Genomic DNA, 22,472 nt, shown 5'->3' on the forward strand with positions numbered 1-22,472 from the left:
GTTGCTGAACCTTTATGATGTTCTGGCAGGCAAACAAACATGACAAGCAGAATATGACCAATCAAGACTGAGTTATTTTTTCACGTAGAACGCAGCCATGTATGGATGTAGAAAGTTCCAGAGGTGGGACCGAAACATTATTTTGAAATTCAAAAGTAAGTCACGAGCCATGACAACATAGTCCCAACACAGGTTCCAAAGTCAAAAAATCATTACGCGCTCTTCACAGCATTAAATACCGATTAAAAAAACGTTAAAACAGTACACATAAAAGTAACAAAATGTGGTAAGATTTGATAATAGAAATAGTAATAACCTCTGCTGGAATAAGGAATTGGGGCCTACTCCTGGAGCCAGGCCTGACAGGGGAGCTCGCTGGCGAGTGCCTGGTGGCCAGGCCTGTACCCATGGTGTGATGTCAGTTAGGCAGCAGGCAGTGGCCTTGTCGTACTAACCCCTGGCTGTATAAACTTGCAACTGGGATGTTGGATATCACATATGGGGGAAAGTAGCTGGAGTTTGTGAGGGAGGTGGAGGTTGGAGAGGGGCTGGATTCTCTCTCCTTTAGAGTTGCACAGGGTGAGTAGCACTGGCTGATGGTGGGGATACAAACGTGCCCTCCCTAAAGAGGGAGCTGAGCCTGAAGGAGAAGTTCTCAATTTACCAGTTGATCTAAATTTCAACCTATGGTGACCCTCTAAGGATAAGCGGTTATGGATAATGGATGGATGGATCTATGGTCATGAGCTTTAGGTAATGACTGAAAGAAAGAGATCATGGATACATGCAACTGAAATTAGTTTCCTTCGCTTATATTTATATATATATATATATAAATAACATTGGGCTGCCCTAATATCATGTCAGCATCAAGGATAGGTGAAGGGGTCTGGTGTGTTTGTATGTAAGGTCAGTTTGGGGACAGGCAGAGGAAGGGGCCTTGGCATACTGACCCCTGGGTGTATAAACTGGCATGATATATAATATCACCTCGTTGGTGGGGAAGTAGCAGGAGTTACTGATGGAGGTGAAGTGATACCAGGTAGAGTAGATTGTTGAGTTCACCTCTGCACAGCAGTTTGGAGCACCTAGCCTTAGAGGAACCAGGTGGTGCCCAGGACTTTGCCCATGGGAGTTATCAAATCCAGTCTACATGTGCTTTATCTTGGGGTTTTGGTATCTAGGAGATTGACTGTTTGGTGCAGCGTTGGCAGTGATGTGGGTATTTTACCGGTCTGTAGTGAAGAGGGAGTTGAGTCTGAAGGTGAAGTTCTCAATTTACCATTTAATCTACATTTCAACCCTCATCTATGGTCATGACTGCCTGAAATGAGTTTCAGAATCAGAATCAGAATCAGAAACTGTTTATTGCCAAGTAACATACATTACAAGGAATTTGCTGTGGTCTGAAGGTGCTATTGTTTTGATAGCAAATAAGTAGAATATAAAGCTAAAATAAGAATAAGAATAAAAATAAAAAATAAGATAAGATAAATAACAGCAGTGCAGTGACCAGAATAAAGTAAAGTGTCCAGGTAAAGTGTCCAGTAGGGGGTGGGTGCGGACAGGGGTGATGTACGTTAATATAACGTATAAGTAGTGTTTGTGTTCTGGGGGGGGGGGGGGGGTCAGTGAGAGTTTGTCAGGTTGACTGCAGAGGGGAAGAAACTGTTTTTGTGGCGGGAGGTTTTGGTCCTGATGGACCGCAGCCTCCTGCCAGAGGGGAGGGGGTCGAACAGATGGTGTCCGGGGTGGGAGGGGTCGGCAGCGATCTTCCCTGCTCTCCTCAGGGTCCTGGAGGAGTACAGGTCCTGAAGAGATGGAAGGTTGCAGCCGATCACCCTCTCTGCAGAGCGGATGATACGCTGCAGTCTGCGTCTGTCCTTGGTGGAGGCAGCAGCGTACCAGACGGTGATGGAGGAGGTGAGGATGGACTCTATGATGGCAGTGTAGAAGTGAACCAGCATTGTTTGTGGCAGGTTAAACTTCCTCAGCTGCCTCAGGAAGTACATCCTCTTTCTTTTGCAGAGTGGCTGGGTATCCCCTCCTGGAGCTGGGCCCGGGAGGTGGGCTCTTTGGCGAGCACCTGGTGGCCAGGCTTGTGTCCATGGGGCCCATTGGGCTCAGCCCAAATAAGCTCTCAATTTGCCAGTTGATCTGCATTTGAACTTCCATTTATGGTAATGAGCTTTGTGTAGTGACCCGTGAATAAGATCATGGATAGTGGCAAAATTTGTTTCCTTCCAGGGGGTTGTTTAGCGCATCCTTGTGGACAGGGTGAAGAGCCTGGGTATTGGGTAGAAACTCAGACTAGAAGCGTTGCTCTTTACCCTTGAAAGGAGTACGCAGAGGTGTTTCAAAGCTTGCCAGATTGTTCATTAGCCTTTTCCTGGCTGCCGGCCAAAGTTAATGAGACTTCTGCTGCAGTTTAGTTGATAAACTATTATAGTTCATGGTATTGTCATGCAATTGTTGTGTAATCATCTCCATATATGTGTTGGTAGATTTACAGGGAAAAAGATACACAAGTAAACTGAACACAGAGGTTGAAAAAAGCATTTTTGAATTTTATTGTGACTTAACCCATTTGTGCCCGCGACAGAAATTTAGAATTTCCTTTGGTGGAAGTGTTCTCTGGGCTTTAGATGAAAAGTGAGTTTTTCTCACTTCTATCAGGGAAGCAGCTTGATACTGTTGCTGACCTGACAAGTCTAAAACTTGGTTTATGCAAGTTTCTCTTCATCGTGTATGCATGTGTGTGTGTACTTGTACTATCTTTCTGAGAATCCATTTAAGTCTTAGACCTTGGCAGTGAGGACATTTTTGGAAAGTGAGGACTTCTTGGCCAGTCCTCAGTTGGACAGACCTTCAAAGGATGTTTGAGGGTTCAGAAGGTTCAGGTTAGGATTAGGATCGGGGTCAGGCATTTAGTTGTCATGGTTAACGTTAGGGTAAGGGGCTAGGAAATGCATTATGTCAAAGAAGGTCCTCACGAGTATAGAAGTACATCAAATGGAAAACATCTAATAAACATAATTTTAGTATTTTCCCTAATTTTTCAAAACTCCTAACTTTGACCATTGATAAAAGTGTGATTTTGCTTGTGATCTAAAAAATTCAAAGTTCTCCTGTTAGATACTTGTCCAAAGTACGTCTGTACCAAATATCACGACTTTAGACCAATCAGAACAAATGTTGTGGCATTTCCTTATCATACTAAATATAGTCTTTGGGCGCAAATGGGTTAAAGAATCATAGAAACAGTTCTTTGTCTGGGTGACACCCCAATGTTACCAGTGGCACTGTGAAAGACACAAAGCAGACAGTGTAAAGATGGAGGATTTGACATCCATCAAGGTCCTCCTGTGCCAGCAACCAAAGACCAACAAACTACAAACTGAGCAACATTTAGAAGTCTTATTTTCATTCACTTTTGTGTGTTCTCCAATGTATGTCAGTGCAGCCACGGCAACAGAAACAGAGTACGGACTCTGGACAACCTAGCAACAGGGACTGAACACACACACACACACAGAGTGCAGTCTTTGTAAGGGAGACAGCAGGTGAGTCCAGTGTTTTGTATTTTAATGCTGCTATAAAAGATGATACAAATCAAGAAGATGTGACGAGGAGCTGATAAACTAAATGTACCGACACAAAAAGTCTAAATCTCCCTTCCTTACTCGACTTTTTGTCAGGCAATTCCTTCTCAGGGAATATTTTCAGGGCTCCAATCCTTGACCTCCTCTCTGTTGGTTACTTATAATGTTGATGATTGAGGAAATTAAGTTTATTCTGTTGTTATATTCACTCACTCTGTCTGAATGAGGACTAGCTAAACTGAAAGCTTGATTATTCACGACTTTTCACTCGCGTCTTGCCCTCCATGTGTTATCAGCTGTGATTCATATCCAGTTGTTGCATTTAGGCAATATTGTCCTTCTTATAGTATAGTATAGTATAGTATAGTATAGTAAGACAGAAGTACAAAGTAACAGTCTGAGATAATGAACTGTGGACCACAATGACACATTAACACCAATGTGCCTATAGCTTTCCTGTTTTCTATCTTAAACTTTATTTGCACCCAGTGCCCCATTAAAGGTGATTTCTTACAGTACATTCATACAACTGTAACCCTATGTATGAGATTAGGAAATGATTTGGGGACTAGAGATAGCATGGTTCTGTGGCTAGACAATGTATCTGGATACAAGGTAAAGATACAAGGGGACAGGATATTCCACAATTGGAGGACTAGTGAATTAGCCACACACCTTAGGAAATGGTTGCTGGAATTGTATTCTAAGTAATGTCCTCATTCTTATACCCAGTATTCAGCCATCTGCTTTCTATACCCTTATGGTTGCAGGGGTCTGGAGCCTGTCCCAGCAGACGTTTGGTGAGAAGCAGGGTTCACCTGGACAGGTTGCCAGTCTCTCTAACACACATATAGAAAGAAATCCCAATTCACACTTAAACTCATACCTGCAGGCATGAATTCACCAAAACCAACACAGACACGGGGAGAAAAAAAATCATTGTTATCTTGCTTACCTTGGAATCTATGGAATAACCTAATTAAGCCTTGTCCCACTTGACTCAGCTGTCCTCCATGACGGAATGACATCATGAAGGATTTGTCTCTGTCCCTGCTGAGTCGGGGGTGTGGTCGATTCGTCTCGTCCAACAGAAACACAGGGAGGCATGATGGACGGCTGGACGTCTGCTTCACACCGCAGGTACTCGCAGAGGCTGTACTGTTGGAATATATATTAGTATAGTACATTAGTATAGTTATTTGTTTGTTTGTTGCTGGTTTACTGTCCTTGTCGTGGAATGTATCCGCATTCAACCTCCTGTCATCAATCAATGAATCAATGAATCAATCCAGACAATCATATAATCAATGTCATCAATCAATCGACCAATAGGATTACTATATCTGGAAGTCCCAGGACTCTCACCTGCGACTGTCCAACAGCGCCCGTCTGCTTGCGGAGGCAGAGTCAACCCTTCCAAAGACTTACAGCACTCGCAGGGGGCCACTTCTACTGTACTCCCAGGTATCTGTCTCTGTGTGTGTGTGTGTGTGTGTGTGTGTGTAACTACAGTTATGGTCATAGTGTTTCAAGGAAAATGTGGCCAGACACAGTTAACAAGACAGAGACCCCTGCCGAACCTCTACTGAAATCTTCATATTGACCTACGCAGACCTTTGTCATACAGAAACCAAGAATGATGTTTTCAGGTTGATTTTTTTCTCCCCCCACCTTCTTCTGTCTCCAGGACTTGGTTACTATGGAAACCAGTTGTCATTCAGAGACCAGAGACAGGAAGCAGCAGGTTGTTCGGCGGTACACTCAACGAGTGGAACAGCAGCTGAGCACCCTCAAGGAGCTAAGTGCAGCCATTTTGAGCTACGGCAACAAGCAGGTAGGTAGATTAGACCCGGAATAACATCTCTAGGTTTACTAAGTGTATATATGTATGTATGCATGTTGTGTACTATATGTATAATGGTCATGTAGGCCCTGTCCTGCATCAAAAGAAGGAATTTGCTGCTGATAATGAGGGCCCAAGTTAACAATATTAATTGACATTATCAACATTTATTGTTTAAGTAAACCGAGCATTTAAGAAAGGTGATGCTCCATTAATCTATCATCACATGGAGCAGTCATACTTGGATCATCTTTTGCTCAACTTTTACTTGTCAGTCCTTTTAGTACCATAACTTTGATCTTTAATGGGATGATTATGTTGCTCTGTGTCTTCTGGATATAGGAGTAGTGGAAATATTTGTTATCTATAATAACTTTATAAGGCCACAAAATGTCAGAGCTGTGTATCTGTCAAAAATTGATTCATGCCAAGTCTAATGTTTCCCTTCCCCCTTCGTCTCCCCTACTTCCAGTTCACCTCTTCCAGACTTGGTCCACCCTTCTTTCCTCCTCTTCATCTTCCTCTTGCTTCAGACTATCATCATCCCAGGCCTCCGACCATGCACACCAAACGAGAGCCAGTCCAGTCCAGTCCAGAGTTGCTTGTACAGTTGAACCCCCAGTGGCTTCCCGCAGAGAGAAACACAGAACAACTGGAGAATCAACCTGAAGGTAAAAAAAATGCACAGACGGGTTGATACAAATTGATATAAGTGGAGATATTCAAAAACAGAAACTCTGTTGGAACCCACAATATTAAATATTATGGGGCAAAATATGCATGGGCGTCAGTTGAGACACTGGAAACCCTGACCCCACCATATAGCATGCAGTTGTGAGCAAGGAAAATGGAACAAATTTGACGTGAAAACAACCCAATATGCAGCCTGTTAATCAGTGTGAATCTACGCAACTTATCTGGCGGAATAACTTGGGAGCCATGTGGCTGAAAAAAAAATGAATAAATAACCAAGTGGAAGAATGCCACCAAGTCACCTCTCCCAAACCAATTGAAAGCAACCCGGTATGGTTAGATCCTAAAATGAAGCTTCTCTGCAGATAAAGAGGAGGAGCAGGGCAGCAGGAAGAGAGTCAGGCTTGATCTGTTCCTCCAGATACCCTGCACCTCCAGGACTCCAACTCCACAGATGGAGCCGCAGCTCTGGGTAAACTATGTAGCAATGACCCCTGAAGAACCAGAAGAACCTCAGGTGACATCTGAAGACGTGTGTTAATGCTCCTTTATCTTTGTAAATGTATGTGAATTCTTGTACATTTTGATTTATTTATCGGCCAAATGTCTTTCCTACTGCCTGCAGACTCACTTCGACATGAGTCCGCAGAACACCGAAAGTTCACAGCATACTGAAATAAACTACCACGGTGCGGGATGGGAGCTCCGCGACGTGGCAGATGATCTAGGCTGTTCCGTTCAAGGCAATGGAACGGTCGTTGATGAAGGCAACTATGAAAGATCGATAAGTGGGAACAGACATGGGAGGATAGGTGTGTGTGTACGTGTAAGGTCTGTCATAAACACAGTAAGTTAAAGTTGTAAATGTGTAATGAATCTAAGTCAACGAGATGTCCTGAAATGCAAGCTATCTTCGTGCACTCGCCTTCCTCTTAGGTATAGCAATAACATTTTCCTGTTTCCTGCTGTCTAGTCAGACTATGTGGAGCAGAGCAGCAGTCAAACACCGAGCCTGAAACAAGTACTACCACAGGTATTGTCCATTGTAGAAGTAGCAGTAGAAGAAGAAGAAGCAGCAACAGCAAAGCAGTAAAACCAAACCTTTACATGGTGTATGTTGATAACCATGATGCTCCAATTGCCTTACCCACGCACAGGCCTCCTTCCTCCTCTGACAGTGGGACATTCAGTCTGTCATGGACCCTGCTGGGAGAAGACAGACAGGGTAGGACAGTTTATTGTTTTACCCTTTAATTTACAGTTTTTATCCGCCAGAGTTTTGAACACATTTCATAATCCCCAAAGAGCAGCGTGGAATCCTTATCCTTATTGAAATCCTTTTTTTGGAAGTTTGCTTAAAACATTGCAAATATATGTATGCAGCTGCACTTTTTGTACCACCAGGTGTTTCTTATCCGAGCTCTGGATAGAGGCACCACATGTGCAGAAAACTGCTAGTGACATAAAAAGTTGCACAATTCAAATCAGTATTTTTTATGTCAAAGAGTCAATGACTCAAAAATTTAAAAATGTATTATTTCTCTCTTTAACTTTTAGTGACATTGATTGGTAAATTAATTTCCTACATCCTTGACTGAAACACACATGTTTAGTTTTATTGGAACTATTTAACTACTTCCATTATTTAACAGAGCAGAATCCTTTCTTTTTGTTGTTGTATGTTTTCATTTCCAGGACAACCAAACAATATTGGTTTTAATTGAAATACTGACTGAAATCCTAATTTCCCTAATGTGGCATTACAATAAAACTAGCAGACACGCCTCTGCTTAATGTTTCAGCCGAGATGGGAGCCCCCCAGCAGTGATGAACACCATGCACAGTGCCTACCTCCCATAGCAGAGAGTCACACTGTTGCCCCTGGCCGGGCGATCCGGGCTCCGACTCGGCAGGATGTGCCAAAGGCAGAAAGAGTCGGGTTTCAATCCCAAGAAAATCTGAACCAACTCCATCAGCAGTCTCTGTTTCTGCCTCTGCTGTTTCCTGGGAAGGAGGGTACCGCTCCCTATTCACTGTATAGTGCACTACATGTACTGTCCGCCATTTTATTTCAGTGTCCGGATTCTGAGTGTGAAAATGTATCCACTAGATTGTGCCCTCGAAAATTCCACAATACAACAAAAAAAGTACTGTGCACTGCTTTCTGCTAACAAGCCCACAATGCATGGGGCTGCGTCGCATAGAAAATTACAGTTGTGCCACTCAACAGCTGTAAGTAAAGATGCAAAATGATGATGATAATTAAGTGTCCAAAATCTTAATTTACTGCTCACTATTGAGTGTCTGTTAGACAGGGAATACTGAATGAGCGGACACAGGAGCGATTTCAGACACAGTCCAGGATTAGTTTGTTAATAATGATAATGATATAATATAATATAATGAATAATATATATCATATATGAAATCCTTTGTACCTGTTGGTATGACTTTGTTTTATTTGGTTAAATGTTGTTGGCGGTACTGATGCAGTGTAGAATGAGTGGTAAATATCACATGATGCTAACACAACAGACACACTTATCGTTTAGTCTAATGTCCTACCTACCTCCTTTACTCTCCATCCTAAATGGGTCATGTTTCGTCAGTTATGCTAGCTAGTTCAGTTAGCTATGCAGTCACTGAGTGAACTATTCAGTCACAAGTTAATTAGTGATGTGCGAATATCCTCTTTGCAAACATTTACATTATAACAAAGTTTGAACTCCTGGCGAGTAAAATGTTATTACCAAAACTGGAAACTTGAATTACTTGCCAATACACAATATACTGTGTTATATTCTGACCCTTCTCCCTCTGTCTTTCAGAAGAGATAAAGCATAAGCAAAGAGGAGGAGGACAATACTTCAAAAAAGAGAGAGGAGGAGGAGGAGGAGGAGGAGGAAGGCTACCCTCTGAGAAAAGCTCTATGATTCTGCTGGAGTCAGGAGAAGGTACAGCACACAAGGAAGTGGAGATGCTGGGAATGAAAGCACAGACTCCTCCACTGAGCTACATCTCAAGCGACACACTCCAGTCGGAGGATATTTTCTGCAGTGGTTCACCATGCTCTTTGTGCTCGTCACACTGTCTTCTCTTCTCTGCCGTGTCCTCCCCTTCAGAGCCTCCTCCTCCAGTAGGAGTGTTGGGTTGTGTTGCGGGACGGAAAGGCCCGGGCAAGCAGAGCTCTTTGGCCTTCTTACAGAACCGACCACCTGACCTCCAGGATCCCTGCGAATCCAGCGATGCTAACAGAGGCGTGGTTAGGGGCATTCTGCCTCTGGAGCTGAGAGGTACGGGGAGCTAAACCACTGTGACAGAACACGAAACCACGTTAACTATTATTTACTATGTCCTGACAGTAGCCACCGTATGTTTAATGCAAACTGACCTGAAAAGGCTACATAAATCCCCCAGTCATCCATGTTTTGTGATAGTGTCAATCATGTAACTGTCATGAGGACACAAAAGGCCTCATGCAAAAACCACTACAAACAAATTCAAGTGATTAAAGGGGGGGCTTGGGGGCTATTGTTATGCTAATGATCACATCTCATAAACACACACCTCCCCATGAACGGGTGGTACCTGAAACGAGCAACTTAGAGAGAGAGTTAGCCGAATCTGACTTGGAACTTGGAGCCAAAAAATAAGAGAGATTTTGGATGCAAATTAGAAAATGGTCTTGCATTTGGGCCATTCTCTGCCTTTTTGTCCCTCCCGTCAGCCTTGTACTTTCTTACTTACTCTTCTGCCAGATCGTACACTGTGCCACCATACCTGCCCTTGTTCTGCTGTGTCTGTCTGCTTGTTCATGATTTCTGCCGGTCTTTTGGATTTTGCCTGTTTTACTGCTCCCCTTTTGGATTCGCTGACTGACCTCATGTTGCCCACCTGTTTCCTCAACATTTGCCAAGTAAACCTTGTTTTAACTCTACCTGCACTGCCTAAAATCAGCGAGGGACAGATAATGTTGTTACACTTTCATTCATCCTTCAAACGGTCCGTGTCTCTATACCTCAGATTTGCAGAACGGAAAATCTGTTGGCAGCCTGATCCTGGGTCCTGATGGGGAGATCATTCAACTGTCGCTGTACGACAACAACCAGGACACATCTCAGGGTGATGGTGACACACAGGAGCAAGGTACGCTCAGTGAGAACATTTCCATCTTCAACAAATCCAAAATCTGCACATTTCGTCTGGAGGAGAGACAACATTGGAGCAAAGTAAAGACTTGCAGCAATTATCAGTAACTCACTCTTTCTGTCTCTCAGCTCTCCAGGTTTTGTCTGCAGCAGGAGAGAAGTTACCCTGGGTTATTCTGCTGCAGCCTGAACAAACACATGGAGGTCTGCACACACTTCAGACCACATTACATTGGCTCACATTCATTTCCTTGAAACTTACCCTAAACTTGAAACTTACTTTAACCTAAACCTAAGTCTAACTAAACCAAGTCCTCTCCCTACATTTACGTTAGATAATTACGTTATGGGGACGTTACATGTTTGGAAACAGATTGATGTCCCCACATGAGTAATACATGTCCAAACACACACACACACACACACACACACACACACACACACACACACACACACACACACATTCTTGTGGTCATTTGTAGAGTTGGAGGGGTGGTTGTGGTATCCAACACTGAGAGAAACACAGATGTATGAATTACACTTCACTTGTGAGGCGCGGCCATATATATATATACAGTGCTTAACAAATGTATCAGCCCACCACCCAGTGTAAGGCGTTTTCCACCGCTGCCCTAAGTTAACAGTATTGCTTGATTGATTACCAAAATATTTTATGTATCTGTAATGAGCAACAACAAAAAAGCAGAAAAAAATAGTAAAGCACGTTATTATTTTTTGATTGAGATGCCAAATTACAGTTATTTACTTGCACTCCTGAACAGAAATATTTGTTTTGTGGTTACAAGAATGCAAGCTGTTATCAGGGCCAAAGGAGGTCATACAAAATATTAAGATTTTTGGTTAATTTATGTGAATAAGGACTACTTAGTTGTTCCAGTTTGTTATTTGCCTAATAAATAACAATACAATTTTTAGTTTGAAACAAGTTTTTGACAGATTTCTCAAATATTTGTGTGTTCTCATTTTTATGACAGGTGGTCTAATAAATTTGTTAAGCACTGTATACATATAACACTCAGACAATTCTTATATCCTCAGCACTAAAACTGTTCTGAACAAAAGACTTTCTGTTTGCCTTTGTATTTTCTTCTATCTTGAATTACTTTTTGCTGTCAGAAGTTCACCGGGTTAGAACAGTGTTTGTTTGCCTTGCAGAGGGAGGGGTGGAGCTGAACACAGGCGTCCCTGTTGGTGACATCCAGCACCATCAGTCCATTCACAAGGTAAACTGACTATTTTCAAAGGTGTAAAGCATGTGCGCCAAAGACTGGAAGTGTCAGGTTTTTACACTAGCCTTGTATTAAAGGTTAGTGAGAATGCACTTTTGAGCTCATCCAATATATATTGAAACGGTTGTATTAGCCCGAGAAGTAGCAACCCTGACGTTTATCTGGAAATTAAAAATCACCAAATTTGGAGATAACAAAATTGATAATGTATTATTCAGTTTCAAAATATGAGGAGCTGATGTCTGTGTTGTGACTCCGTTTTAATGGGTGGTATAATTAAGTACAAATCCTCCATGCCGTGTTCACACTATGGCGCTGCAGCTCATAGCACTGTTCATTTTGTATTGCTATCATGCCAATTTATTAGAATCCTTAGTTTGCAGATTGTGCTGCTCTCCAGTACAATCTAATGGAGCCAAGCAAAACAAACACAAGAGTCAAGGATTTCATTTTACTATTCAGACATTAAGCATCCTTTGTGTCTGTACAATATCTTTCACTATTTGTTGAATTCTGTTCTCCAACCAGCTCTTAGATCTTCACAGATCGACACAGACTAATGCACCCAGCAGCCACGCAGACCCAGGTAAAACCCTGCTGCTCATTTCATCAGAATTTGAATTTGAATGAATTTTATCAAAACTTTTAGTTTGTGGTTCCAGCAGCTTTGACCGAGTCAAAAACAAGGAGCGCAGAGGCAGTGGCGGAAGCATGGAAGGAGCCGAGAAAGGATGCTAAAAGCAATGTTAGGATGCCTCCACTGAAGGAGGGGGCAGGGAAGGAGGAGCCTAGAGGAGGCAACACTGAGGCTGAGGAGGAAGACGAAGAGGAAGAGCGGGGCAGCGCAGGACAGACTAACCATCTGTCTGGATCGCATCAGCCAGGGTTGGTGTAACTCACTTATATCTATCTCGTGTAAATGTATGAATGGATTTTTCCTCAGTTAGCTGATGACTCTAAAAATGAAAGTAATGATTTCAACAAGATTTCTGATACAATTTTTAGTTTCAAAGGCCAAGAATCAAGGTGAGAGTTGAGTCTGAGCCTTTCTTCTTTTGCACCAAAGACAATCATTTCATTTTGTTGTTACACACAAAAGACCAGCTGTTCCCCATGTCCCTGTCAGAACCCTCAAATCTGCATGGCAAGTAACGTTTCATTGGATCTGTGGATGACCCCCTATTTGACCTCTTTGAGCGTCCAGCGGATAAACAAGAGGCTGGACTCAACCAACATGACATCTTTCCCACCGTTATCTCTGCAGGATAAAGGTTGCTGCGCAGGATTTCTGGGCACTAAAGTTCTCAAATTAAAAAAAAAAACTTGCTGGTACTCATAGGTGCCATTCTGCAAACCTTTTATCTCCAAACTGGACATTCAAGATGCCTCTCTACATGGCTCAATCTTCAGTTTAAATCTTGCACCATTTATGCTAAAATCGTTTCTTACTTCTTTGAAATAATCAATCCTTCACATTTGAGACGCCACAGTTTAAAGAAATGATGTCTGACGCAGCCAGCAGAACGCCAACCCAAATGAAGCAACGACAACAACAGGGGGCGCTGTGGACAAAAGGAGGAAGAACACTAAGAGGAAGGACGCTGAAGAAGCTGCCATAACCACAGGGTGAACTAGGGATACTCACAAACTCTCACGAGATTCAAACATTTCAGACACTTTGGTTCGTGAGCCCTTTTGATTTTTCTAAGAAACAAGAACAAGCTGCTCACACTCTCTCCCACCCATGTCCCTCCGTTTATTTAGGAAAAGGGATGTGAAAACATTGAAAAGTGCAGAATCAGATGGACAGAAGACATCAAGGACGAGGAAGGGGGGAAGATGGCAGAGGCAAAAGACAGGAAGTGATGTTCAATCAATCAGGAGCCAGAAACGAGAGAAGACCAACAGAGAAGCAGCAGAGACTCAGGACCATTCTGCTGTCCCGTCTGTGGCAAGTATTAATTGACTGATTGACTTATTGACATTTGTACTGTGTAATGCGGTGAGGTAGCTGCTTCCAATCAGTTTGAGGAGAGCACATCAATTATTGGGGTTATTGAAGTTTCTAAGTACATCCTCAAAGTTTATGAAATAAAGACGTGCCCCAAAAAAGCATTGATTACATACTAAGTTATTTATAAAGTATACCAAAAATCGTCAAATGTTTCAAATGTACACTGAAATACCAAAAATAGGAAGGCCTGTATCAATCTGAAGCGAAACATAAAATGACATGCCGCTCAGGTTTACAATGACTCTTCTGTCTTTCAGCAAAGGAGGACGACAGACGGGGGAGGAGAGAGAGGAGAAATGAAGATGAATGAGGGGAGAGAAGAGCGAGGAGAAGTGACGAGGCAGAGGGAAGAGTCTGCTGCGAGGAAGAGGAGAGGAAGGCTGAAACACAAAGAGTTGGTCGTCGGTGCGACATCGCAAACAGTCATTCTACGTGACACTTGTCTGTTTGAAACTGTCGCCTAACAACGGCCATCTGAAAATCTCTCTCGTTCCTTTGCTCATAGGAGACCACGAGGGCCCCCTGGAGAACGAGGAAGTGGAGATCAACCAGGAAATGGAAGAAGAGTCTCACCCAGAATCCACCAAGAGGCCCTCTGCAACACAAAGACACAGTAACGAAACAGCAACAACTTCAGAGGAAGACACAGACCATCTTTCCACCTATGTGGACAAACACAGCAGCGTCCGATCAGTGAGCTCGCTCAGGTCCGCTGCATCCCGGTTCAATCAGAGGAGCTCCAGGAGGTCAGCTGCCTCTTCCTGTGAGGGGACAGTGCCAGCCAGCGCCACGGGACCCGCTTCATCACGTGGCCGCCTGTCGTCATGTTCAACCGTCATGGTAACGGAGAAACAGCTGGTGCTGAACCCAGTAAAGCCAGAGGTTGGTAGGAAACACTTTTACATGTGTTTGATTTACACATTTGTAACCTTTCTAACGCTGTCTGACAGTTTAACACTAGATTATCTTTATTACATGATTACTGGTAATGATATGATACCAGAGTTATTCATAATTAATCCATCAATTCCCCTTCTTTTACTCAATATATTAAATATATAATATCAAATAGTAAAAAAAACACAACAAAGTATCTGCATTAAATAATAATTTTAGTCATTATACATATTTGGACTGTGCGTTTTAGTCCACCAGGCCCAGAAGGAGTCAGGAGGAGGAGGAGGCTGCAGCAGCTCTGCGTCTGGCCCAGCGGGCGGAGAGACGGAGGCAGGAGGTGGAGAGGAAGAGGAGAGAGCGGGAGGAAGAGGAGAGGAGGCAGCAGGAGAGGGCGCAGACGGAGGAGAGGGTGAAGAGCGAGCTGGAGGAGGAGAGGAGGAAGAGAGCGGAGGAGCTCAGGTCCTACTTTTTCTTCATTGACTCCTCACAGGATAGGTTCCCAAAGTCTGTCTTAAAACACTGAAACAGGTTTTGCTGGCTGTAATCATTCCTCCTGTTGGTACCGGCCATTGAGAGATCCCTTCCTTCCGCTTCATTTACGTTGGAAGCACATTTGGATTGGTCACACACAGGACTTTCCCCCCCGGAGACCACTGACTTATTTTAACTTACCTACTTAAGTCTCGTGATGTTCTTATTTTAACCCTAACCGTGATCTTTTCCTAAACCCAACCAAGTAGTTTCGGTGCCTAAACCTAACCAAACTGCAATCAATAACCACGCGTTTATCATTGTTACCATGACGACAAATGTCCGGTACGCCTAGTGCTGGTACTCTCCAACCATCATATATGTCGTTTGGGGAGTCATCGGTAAGCGATCTATATCAAATTTACTCTTTCAGCTCTGGTTTTGGTCTCTACCAGCTCCTGCTCTCACTGTTTGGTGTTTGAGCTTTTCCCCCCAAAAAATATAGCAACTATATTCTGCTTATAGTGTCTAAAAAGTGATACAAAATACTCACAGACAAATGGTGTCAAAGGCAACAACGAAGATAAACTGCAGCAGGAGAAGCAGCCACACTGTCCTCTACCATGCCTCTTTAATCGGAGGGAAATTCCCTGCTGTTGACTGACCGGGGGGGGGGGGCGCTGCAGCACACAAACTACCATTTAACAGTTTTAAATGATTAGTATTCAATCTCTATCTCCAGACTGAAGAGGCTGGCGGAGGAGGAGGAGAGGAGGAAGCACGAGGAAGAGGAGCAGGAGCGAGCGAGACGGGAACAGGCGCAAAGAGAGAGAGAGGGGAGGAGGCAGGAGGAGAGGAGGCGGCAGGTGGAGCGGCTCCAGAGGAGGAGAGAGGAGGAGGAGCAGAGGAGGAAAGGTGAGGACAGTAGCAGTGAAGAAGAAAAGGATGAAGAAGAGAAAGGATTGGTGGACCTCAGACCCTCTAGGGGGGTCCGGGGACATGCTCCCCCGGTAGAAAATATTGTACATTTTAAAGTTAAATGCATCAATCTGGTGCACTTTCAGAGCAAAATCATGAAGAACTCTGTGCTCTTGCAAACAATTGAATCATAAACACGTTAGCTATATAGATATGAATAGTATTGCGCTGAAAACCGTCACCTCGGTCTCTCCTTGTGTATAAATTGGACTGAGACCAGACAATCAGCCCCCCAAAAACAGCTATAAGGAGCCAGCGAGGCCCAGAGCTCCGAGGCAAACTGCGGCAACTGCATTATCCCGTTAGCTGGTAGTAATTCCATTTCTGTCCCCATCCAGCTGAACTGGAGCGTCTGCGCCTGGAAGAGGAGAGGAGGCAGGAGGCGGAGAGCAAGAAGCTACAGGAGATGGATGAGAGCGAGAGGATAGAGTACCTCTGTAGGAAAGAGCAGGAGGAGGAGGACAGGAGGGAGAAAGAAGAGGAGTGGAAGAGGAGAGAAGAGGAGGCCGCCTCGCGGGCCGCAGAGGAGGCCGGGCTGCAGGCGGAGCTGCTCGCCAGGTAACTGATCATATATTCAGATACATTCAGAAGCGTTACACCTTGTATTCTCTCACAGTACTTCTACCTTACCTCACAGCACTGTCACTGTCCATTATACAACTCTCTCTCTCTCTCTGCGCTCTGTCTGTCCTCCCTGCAGACAGGTGGCGCTGTTGCAGCAGCAGTTGGCATTTAAAAGGGGTCTCGTGTTGGAGGCCGGAGGTCTGGAGAAAACTCAGGGTATCTCCAGACCGTGGATATACTCTTATTTCACTTTGTTGCAGCTACTGGGTCTAAATCCAGCTAAAGCCGAGACCACGACCCCTGACCTTTAACCTCCATCTGACATCATGATGGACAGGTGGGAAAAGATTTTAGTTTGGTGAAATGTTTTGAGGCAAATGGAAGATATTCAGTGATGGGAGACGAACATCTACACGTCCATTCTCCTCAGCTATTGCTAGAAAGGAAATACCTTCTTCATTGTCCGTTTGTCAAATATACACTCCCCTATTGGAACAGTGAGGCCAATTCCTTTGTTTTTGCTGTAGACTGAAAACATCTGGGTTTGACATCAAAAGATGACTACGAGGCAAGAGATCAACATTTCAGCTTTTATTTCCAGGTATTTACATCTGGATCTGATACACAACTTAGAAGATAGCATTGTTTGTAACGCAACACCAAACTTTTAGGCGAGCAAAAGTATTGGAACAGATAGACTTAAAATAGATTAAAGTGAATAAGACTTAATATTTAGTTGCAAATCCTTTGCTTGCAATAACTGCATCAAGCCTGTGACCCACTGACATCACCAAACTTTTGCATTCTTCTTGTTGTGACGCTTTTCCAGGCTTTCACCGCAGCCTCTTTCAGTTGGTTGTTTGTTTTGGGAGGGGGGGGGGGTTACTCCCTTCAGTCTCCTCTTTCGCAGGTAAAATGCATGCCCCATAGGGTTTAAGTCTGGAGATTGACTTGGCCAGGCTAAAACCTTCCACTCCTTGCCCCCTGATGAACTCCTTTGTTGTTTTTGGGGCATTATCTTGCTGCACGATGAAGGATCTCTAGGAGGATCTTTAAATTTGCAGACAAAATGTTTCTGTAGACTTCTGGGTTCATTTTGCTGCTGCCATCATGCGTTACATCATCAATGAAGATTACGGAGCCCAAGCCATGACATCACCTCCACTGTTTCACAGATGAGCTTGTATGTTTGGGATCATGAGCAGATCCTTTCTTTCTCCAAACTTTAGCCTTTCCATCACTTTGGTAAAGGCTCATCTTTGTCTCATCAGTCCTTCCTGTTCTTCTTGCTAATGAGTGGTTTGCATCTTCTGGTGTAGCCTCTGTACTTTTGTTCATGAAGTCTTCTGCAAACAGTGGATTGTGATACCTTCACTCCTGCCCTCTGGAGGTTGCTGCTGATGTCACTAACAGCCGTTTTAGGGTCTTTCTTTACAGCTCTCACAATGTTTCTGTCGTCAACTGCTGCTGTTTTTCTTGGTCTACCTGTTCGACGTCTGTTACTTAGTACACCAGTGGTTTCTTTCTTCTTCAGGACATTCCAAATGGTTGTACTGGCTATGGCCAATGTTTGTGCAATGGCTCTGATTGGTTTTCCATCTTCTCTCAGCTTCACAATTGCTTGTTTTTCACCCATAGACAGCTCTCTGGTTTTCATGTTGGTTACACCTCTAACTATAAATGTACGTACGTAGACATTCAGCGCTATTTGTTTGAATAATCAATGTAATAGGACACACCAGGGCAACAAAACACACCTGTCAGTCACATGTTCCAATACTTTTGCTCACATGAAAAATGGGTGGGTTGAAACAAAAGGTGCTATCTTCTAAGTTGTGTATCAGATCTGGGTGTAAATACCTGGAAATAAAAGCTGAAATGTTGATCTCTTGTCTCATCTTTTGATGTCAAACCCAAATGTTTTCAGTCTACAGCAAAAATAAAGGAATTCACTGTTCCAATACTTTTGAAAAATAAATACAGTATGTTGAATAAACAAAATGTATATGATATAATATTATTCATATATCGCCATCAGTAACAAACTATGGAAATCAAATACCATCACTGTACGATGAAGTTACCATGTTTTTAATGTCACAAACTTACTAAAAGCATGTCTGATTTTTGACAACTTCAGACCATATATCACTGGATTTAGAAGAGGTTGAATGATCAGCACATACATTGACAAAATAACACGCAGCTCAAGTGGAACAAACGACATGTCAAATCTTTGACTGACCAGGCTATAAAAACAAGCAAAGACAAAGCTGAAGAGTGACACGAGATGTGGAGTGCAGGTCTCGAAAGACTTTATTTTGGTCTCTCTGGAAGCTTTTAAACACACCACAAAAATATTTACGTAAGTGAATGAAATGTAAATGAGTGGAGCAGCAACAGTGAAAATAAGGCCAAACACAAGATCATGAAGATATGATACCGTTCTGTCCAGTGAGCAAGAAAGTTCAACCACGAGATGGTTTTCACAATGAACTTTGTTGACAACAGTCCCACAAAACTGTAAACGAATGGTAAAAGACAACAAAACTCCAACTTCTACAAAACAAACTGTCCAAATAACAAGAATGACCTTTTGCACCTTTCTTTTAGTTATTATGACATTGTAATGTAAAGGCTTACAAATACATATATATCTGTCATACGCCATTATTGTCAAAGTTCCAAATTCAATGGCTACATATGTATGAATGTTGAATATTTGAAGGAAGCAGTAAAAGGCAGAAATTTCGTGAGTCTCTGACAAAATGTGGACCATCAAGCAGGGCAACAAAGACGTGCTGCCATATATCTCATTAACAAACAAGCTACACAGGAATAGATACATGGGCTCGTGCAGATTTCTGTCCACATAAATAATGACAATAAGAACAGCGTTGGCAAAAAGAACTGATATGTAAAATAGCATTGCCAGAGTGAAATACAGGTACTTTAAGTTCCCTATGTTAGTATACATAGACAACACGAATGACACCATCTCTGATGATGTGGAGTTCTCCATGATCCCAATGATAAGACAAAATATGTTTAATACGTACATAATATATATTTAATATATTATAATACGTGTCTGCAAAAAAGACATGTAATGTTTCAATCCATGTGTTTCAAGAGATTAAAGAACAGTCGTAGTACATTGATAACTAATAAACATCATATCTTTGGTAGAGGTTGCTTTTTTTAGATTAGTTAGTTGTAAATGAGTTGCAGTAAGATGTGGACAAACTCCCCCCCCCCTCCCTGCTGAGACAAACAGGAGCAGCTGCTGAACTTTATACTCATCTTTCAGCGATGAAAGCACACCAAGGAATTAATCAAGATGCAGCTGATTTTCACATTGAAGGTAACTTACTTGCTGAAGTTACCTTGAGCAAATCATTGCACCTTTCAAAACACAGTTGCGAAGTGTTTTACAATAAAAACAGAACACATTATAAAACACGAAGAGAGCGAAACAAACTCAAAGCCATGAAAGCTAAACCCATTATAAAACACAAAGACAGCATGAAATGAACTAAAATGTCGTGCAGGTCGGACAACATGAATGAAATCATCGAAAGGCAATTTTTGCAAAGTCTCTGTCACCTTTGTGGATCGATCCGGACATTGGAACAAGAAGGAACGACGCATCCGCGGATCTCAGGGGGGGGCGGAAAGGGACACAAGGCAATAAAAGATCTGATAAATAACTTGGGGCGAGGCCTCTCGGGGATTTGTAAGTAGTCAGCGTTAGCTTAAAAATCAATTCTAAAAGCAACTGGTAGCCAGTGTTAGGAGGCCAGGATCGGTGAAATGTGATCATATTTCCTAGTCCGAGTCGAAACCCTGGCAGCAGAGTTCTGGATGAGCTCGAGGCGGGAGAGAGATTTTTCACTGAGAGCAAAGGATTACAGTCTACAGTCTAATCGACTAGTTCTAAAGGCGTGGAGGACAGTTTCCAGATTTTTGGCAGAAAGAAATGGGTCTAATCCTAGAAACGTTTCTGAGGTGATGAAAGCAGGATTGAACCACTGATTTAACATGTTGGTCGAAGCTGAGGTTTTGATAAAGCAACGTTGAGTCATTGAGTGCGACAGTGAACCAAGACTGTTTGATATTACGGTGTTAGCAGCCTCTTGACCTATGATCAGTGTCTCAGTCTTATCAGCGTTAAGCAGGAGGAACCTTTGTGGCAGGATTAAGTTTAGACAATGATGCAAAACCTGCTCCAACAGGGTTAGATTACATTTATCTTTGCAGGCTTGAGTCTTTACTGTAGTCTGATGCTAATTACCTCAACATCACAAAAAGTGCTAACTTATAGGACCAGTGTGAAGGATTTAGGGGGATCTGTTGGCAGAAATAGAATACATACTTGAGACAGAGTTAGGTCCAAAAATAGCTGGCTAACCCGTTAGTCTCACTTCCTGGTACACGTCCCTGCGGGTGGTGCTGGAGCAAAGAGACAATCTTTCATAATAAAAAAAGTCCCTGTTGTCCCTTCAATAAAGGTATGTGAAGCTCAAGCCTGACATATTTGGAACTGCCAACAAGCGTCTTCAACTCAATGATGTGAGGAGAGCCTTGGATGAGTTGTTTGCATAAACAAAGTCGAACCTGGTCTCTGAGAAGCGCTTCACAACGCAAAAAGCAATTCTGTGATGTCAGGCCGAGCTCAGGGCAACTGGAGCAGCCAACTGCCGAGCCCATCAGAGGATGCACGTGTGCGCACGGACTCTCTGATGACTGACTTGTAATGTGCCTCTTGACTTGTCCAAGCATCTAAAGTGCATTTTCAACATGCTGAATGTTTGCCCAGCCACAGCTCTAGCCCTTGATAACACAACTCTGAGCGCTGAACCACTACGGAAATGATTTATGCCAAAATGAGTCTCATGTAGAACCAGGACAATTGTCAGACACTCAGGGAACCTTGCATTGTGCACCAACAACTTGGTCATTGATATCTTGGAACCCTTTTGAGATTCACATAGATGTAGTTGTCATCTGAGAGGGAATGCAACGTCGCGTGTGTGCAGACTGCGAAGGGACAACCTCCACTGATGCGCTCCATGACTCTGTTAAACCACATCACTTCGGGAGGATGCAAAATTCATTACAAATGTGTGATCAAGTTTAAATGTGGATCATGCACATTACATGGTGACACTGTATGTCAGCCACTATTGGTTAGTCTTTTATCAGTGTATTCAATTTGATACAATTTCCCATTTGTCCTATAAATATTAAAACCCAATTGTATCAAAAATGCAACTGCGTCTTGCACCCTCTTGTCAAGCGTCATTCAGACAGAAGAAGTCGTAAAGGTAGTCTACAGTTGCCAGGATGACGGATCACGGAAGGGAATATGATGAAATTTGCTGCTTTTCTGCGAGTCACCGCTGGGAAATATGACAGTGGTGTATCCTAAAAAGTTCATATTGCTATAAGAGTTAGCTTAGTTTGCTGCAATTTTAGGCTAATGTTAACAATAGCCTTTCAAGTGTCTGTTGGTATAACGATAACAAATGGCCAAAAAATAAGGGTGAGGTGAATGGGGCAAAAGGAATTTATAGTGGGCACCACGGGAGTAGACATTAAAGAAGAACTTTAGAGATGCACAGTGCACAGATTCCAGGTTTGGAGGCCTTTCTGGTCTGATTAGGTATTAGGTATTAACTATAACTTGATAGATTATGTGTAATTATACAAACAAGAGGACGACAACAAATTGTTTTGATTTGTGTGTGTGTGTGTATGTGTCCGAAAGATGAATTGAAAAGGAAATTTCCAGTCATGATGAAATACATGCGATGCAATGAGCCCACCCTCAAACTTATTTGGATACAGTAAGTTCACTAACACTGGGCCACACACACACACACACACAAGCCCAGAGGTGATGTAAACTCACTGTAATGAGTGTCATTAGGTCCTCTACTGTGACCCCACCCCCCAGTGTGCCACCTGGACAGTGGTGAACAGGCCTCTGGGAACAGGGCTGGCTGCAGC

At 43.0% G+C, this 22,472-nt stretch overlaps 1 protein-coding gene across 1 annotated transcript; it reads right to left on the reverse strand.

Annotated features, from left to right (window-relative positions):
• Positions 1–18,540: 18,540 nt before the first annotated feature.
• On the reverse strand, positions 18,541–19,482 carry LOC139292919 (olfactory receptor 10A6-like). The gene has a single exon (XM_070915321.1). The coding sequence runs from the start codon at positions 19,480–19,482 to the stop codon at positions 18,541–18,543; it is 942 nt and encodes a 313-aa protein (XP_070771422.1).
• Positions 19,483–22,472: the final 2,990 nt, after the last annotated feature.

The sequence above is a fragment of the Enoplosus armatus genome, chromosome 11, assembly GCF_043641665.1.
Source record: "Enoplosus armatus isolate fEnoArm2 chromosome 11, fEnoArm2.hap1, whole genome shotgun sequence".
Taxonomy (NCBI): domain Eukaryota; kingdom Metazoa; phylum Chordata; class Actinopteri; order Centrarchiformes; family Enoplosidae; genus Enoplosus; species Enoplosus armatus.

Bases quoted from the DNA above. Each gene is read 5' to 3' on its own strand.
- LOC139292919 (XM_070915321.1), bottom strand. From the start codon at position 19,482: ATGGAGAACTCCACATCATCAGAGATGGTGTCATTCGTGTTGTCTATG.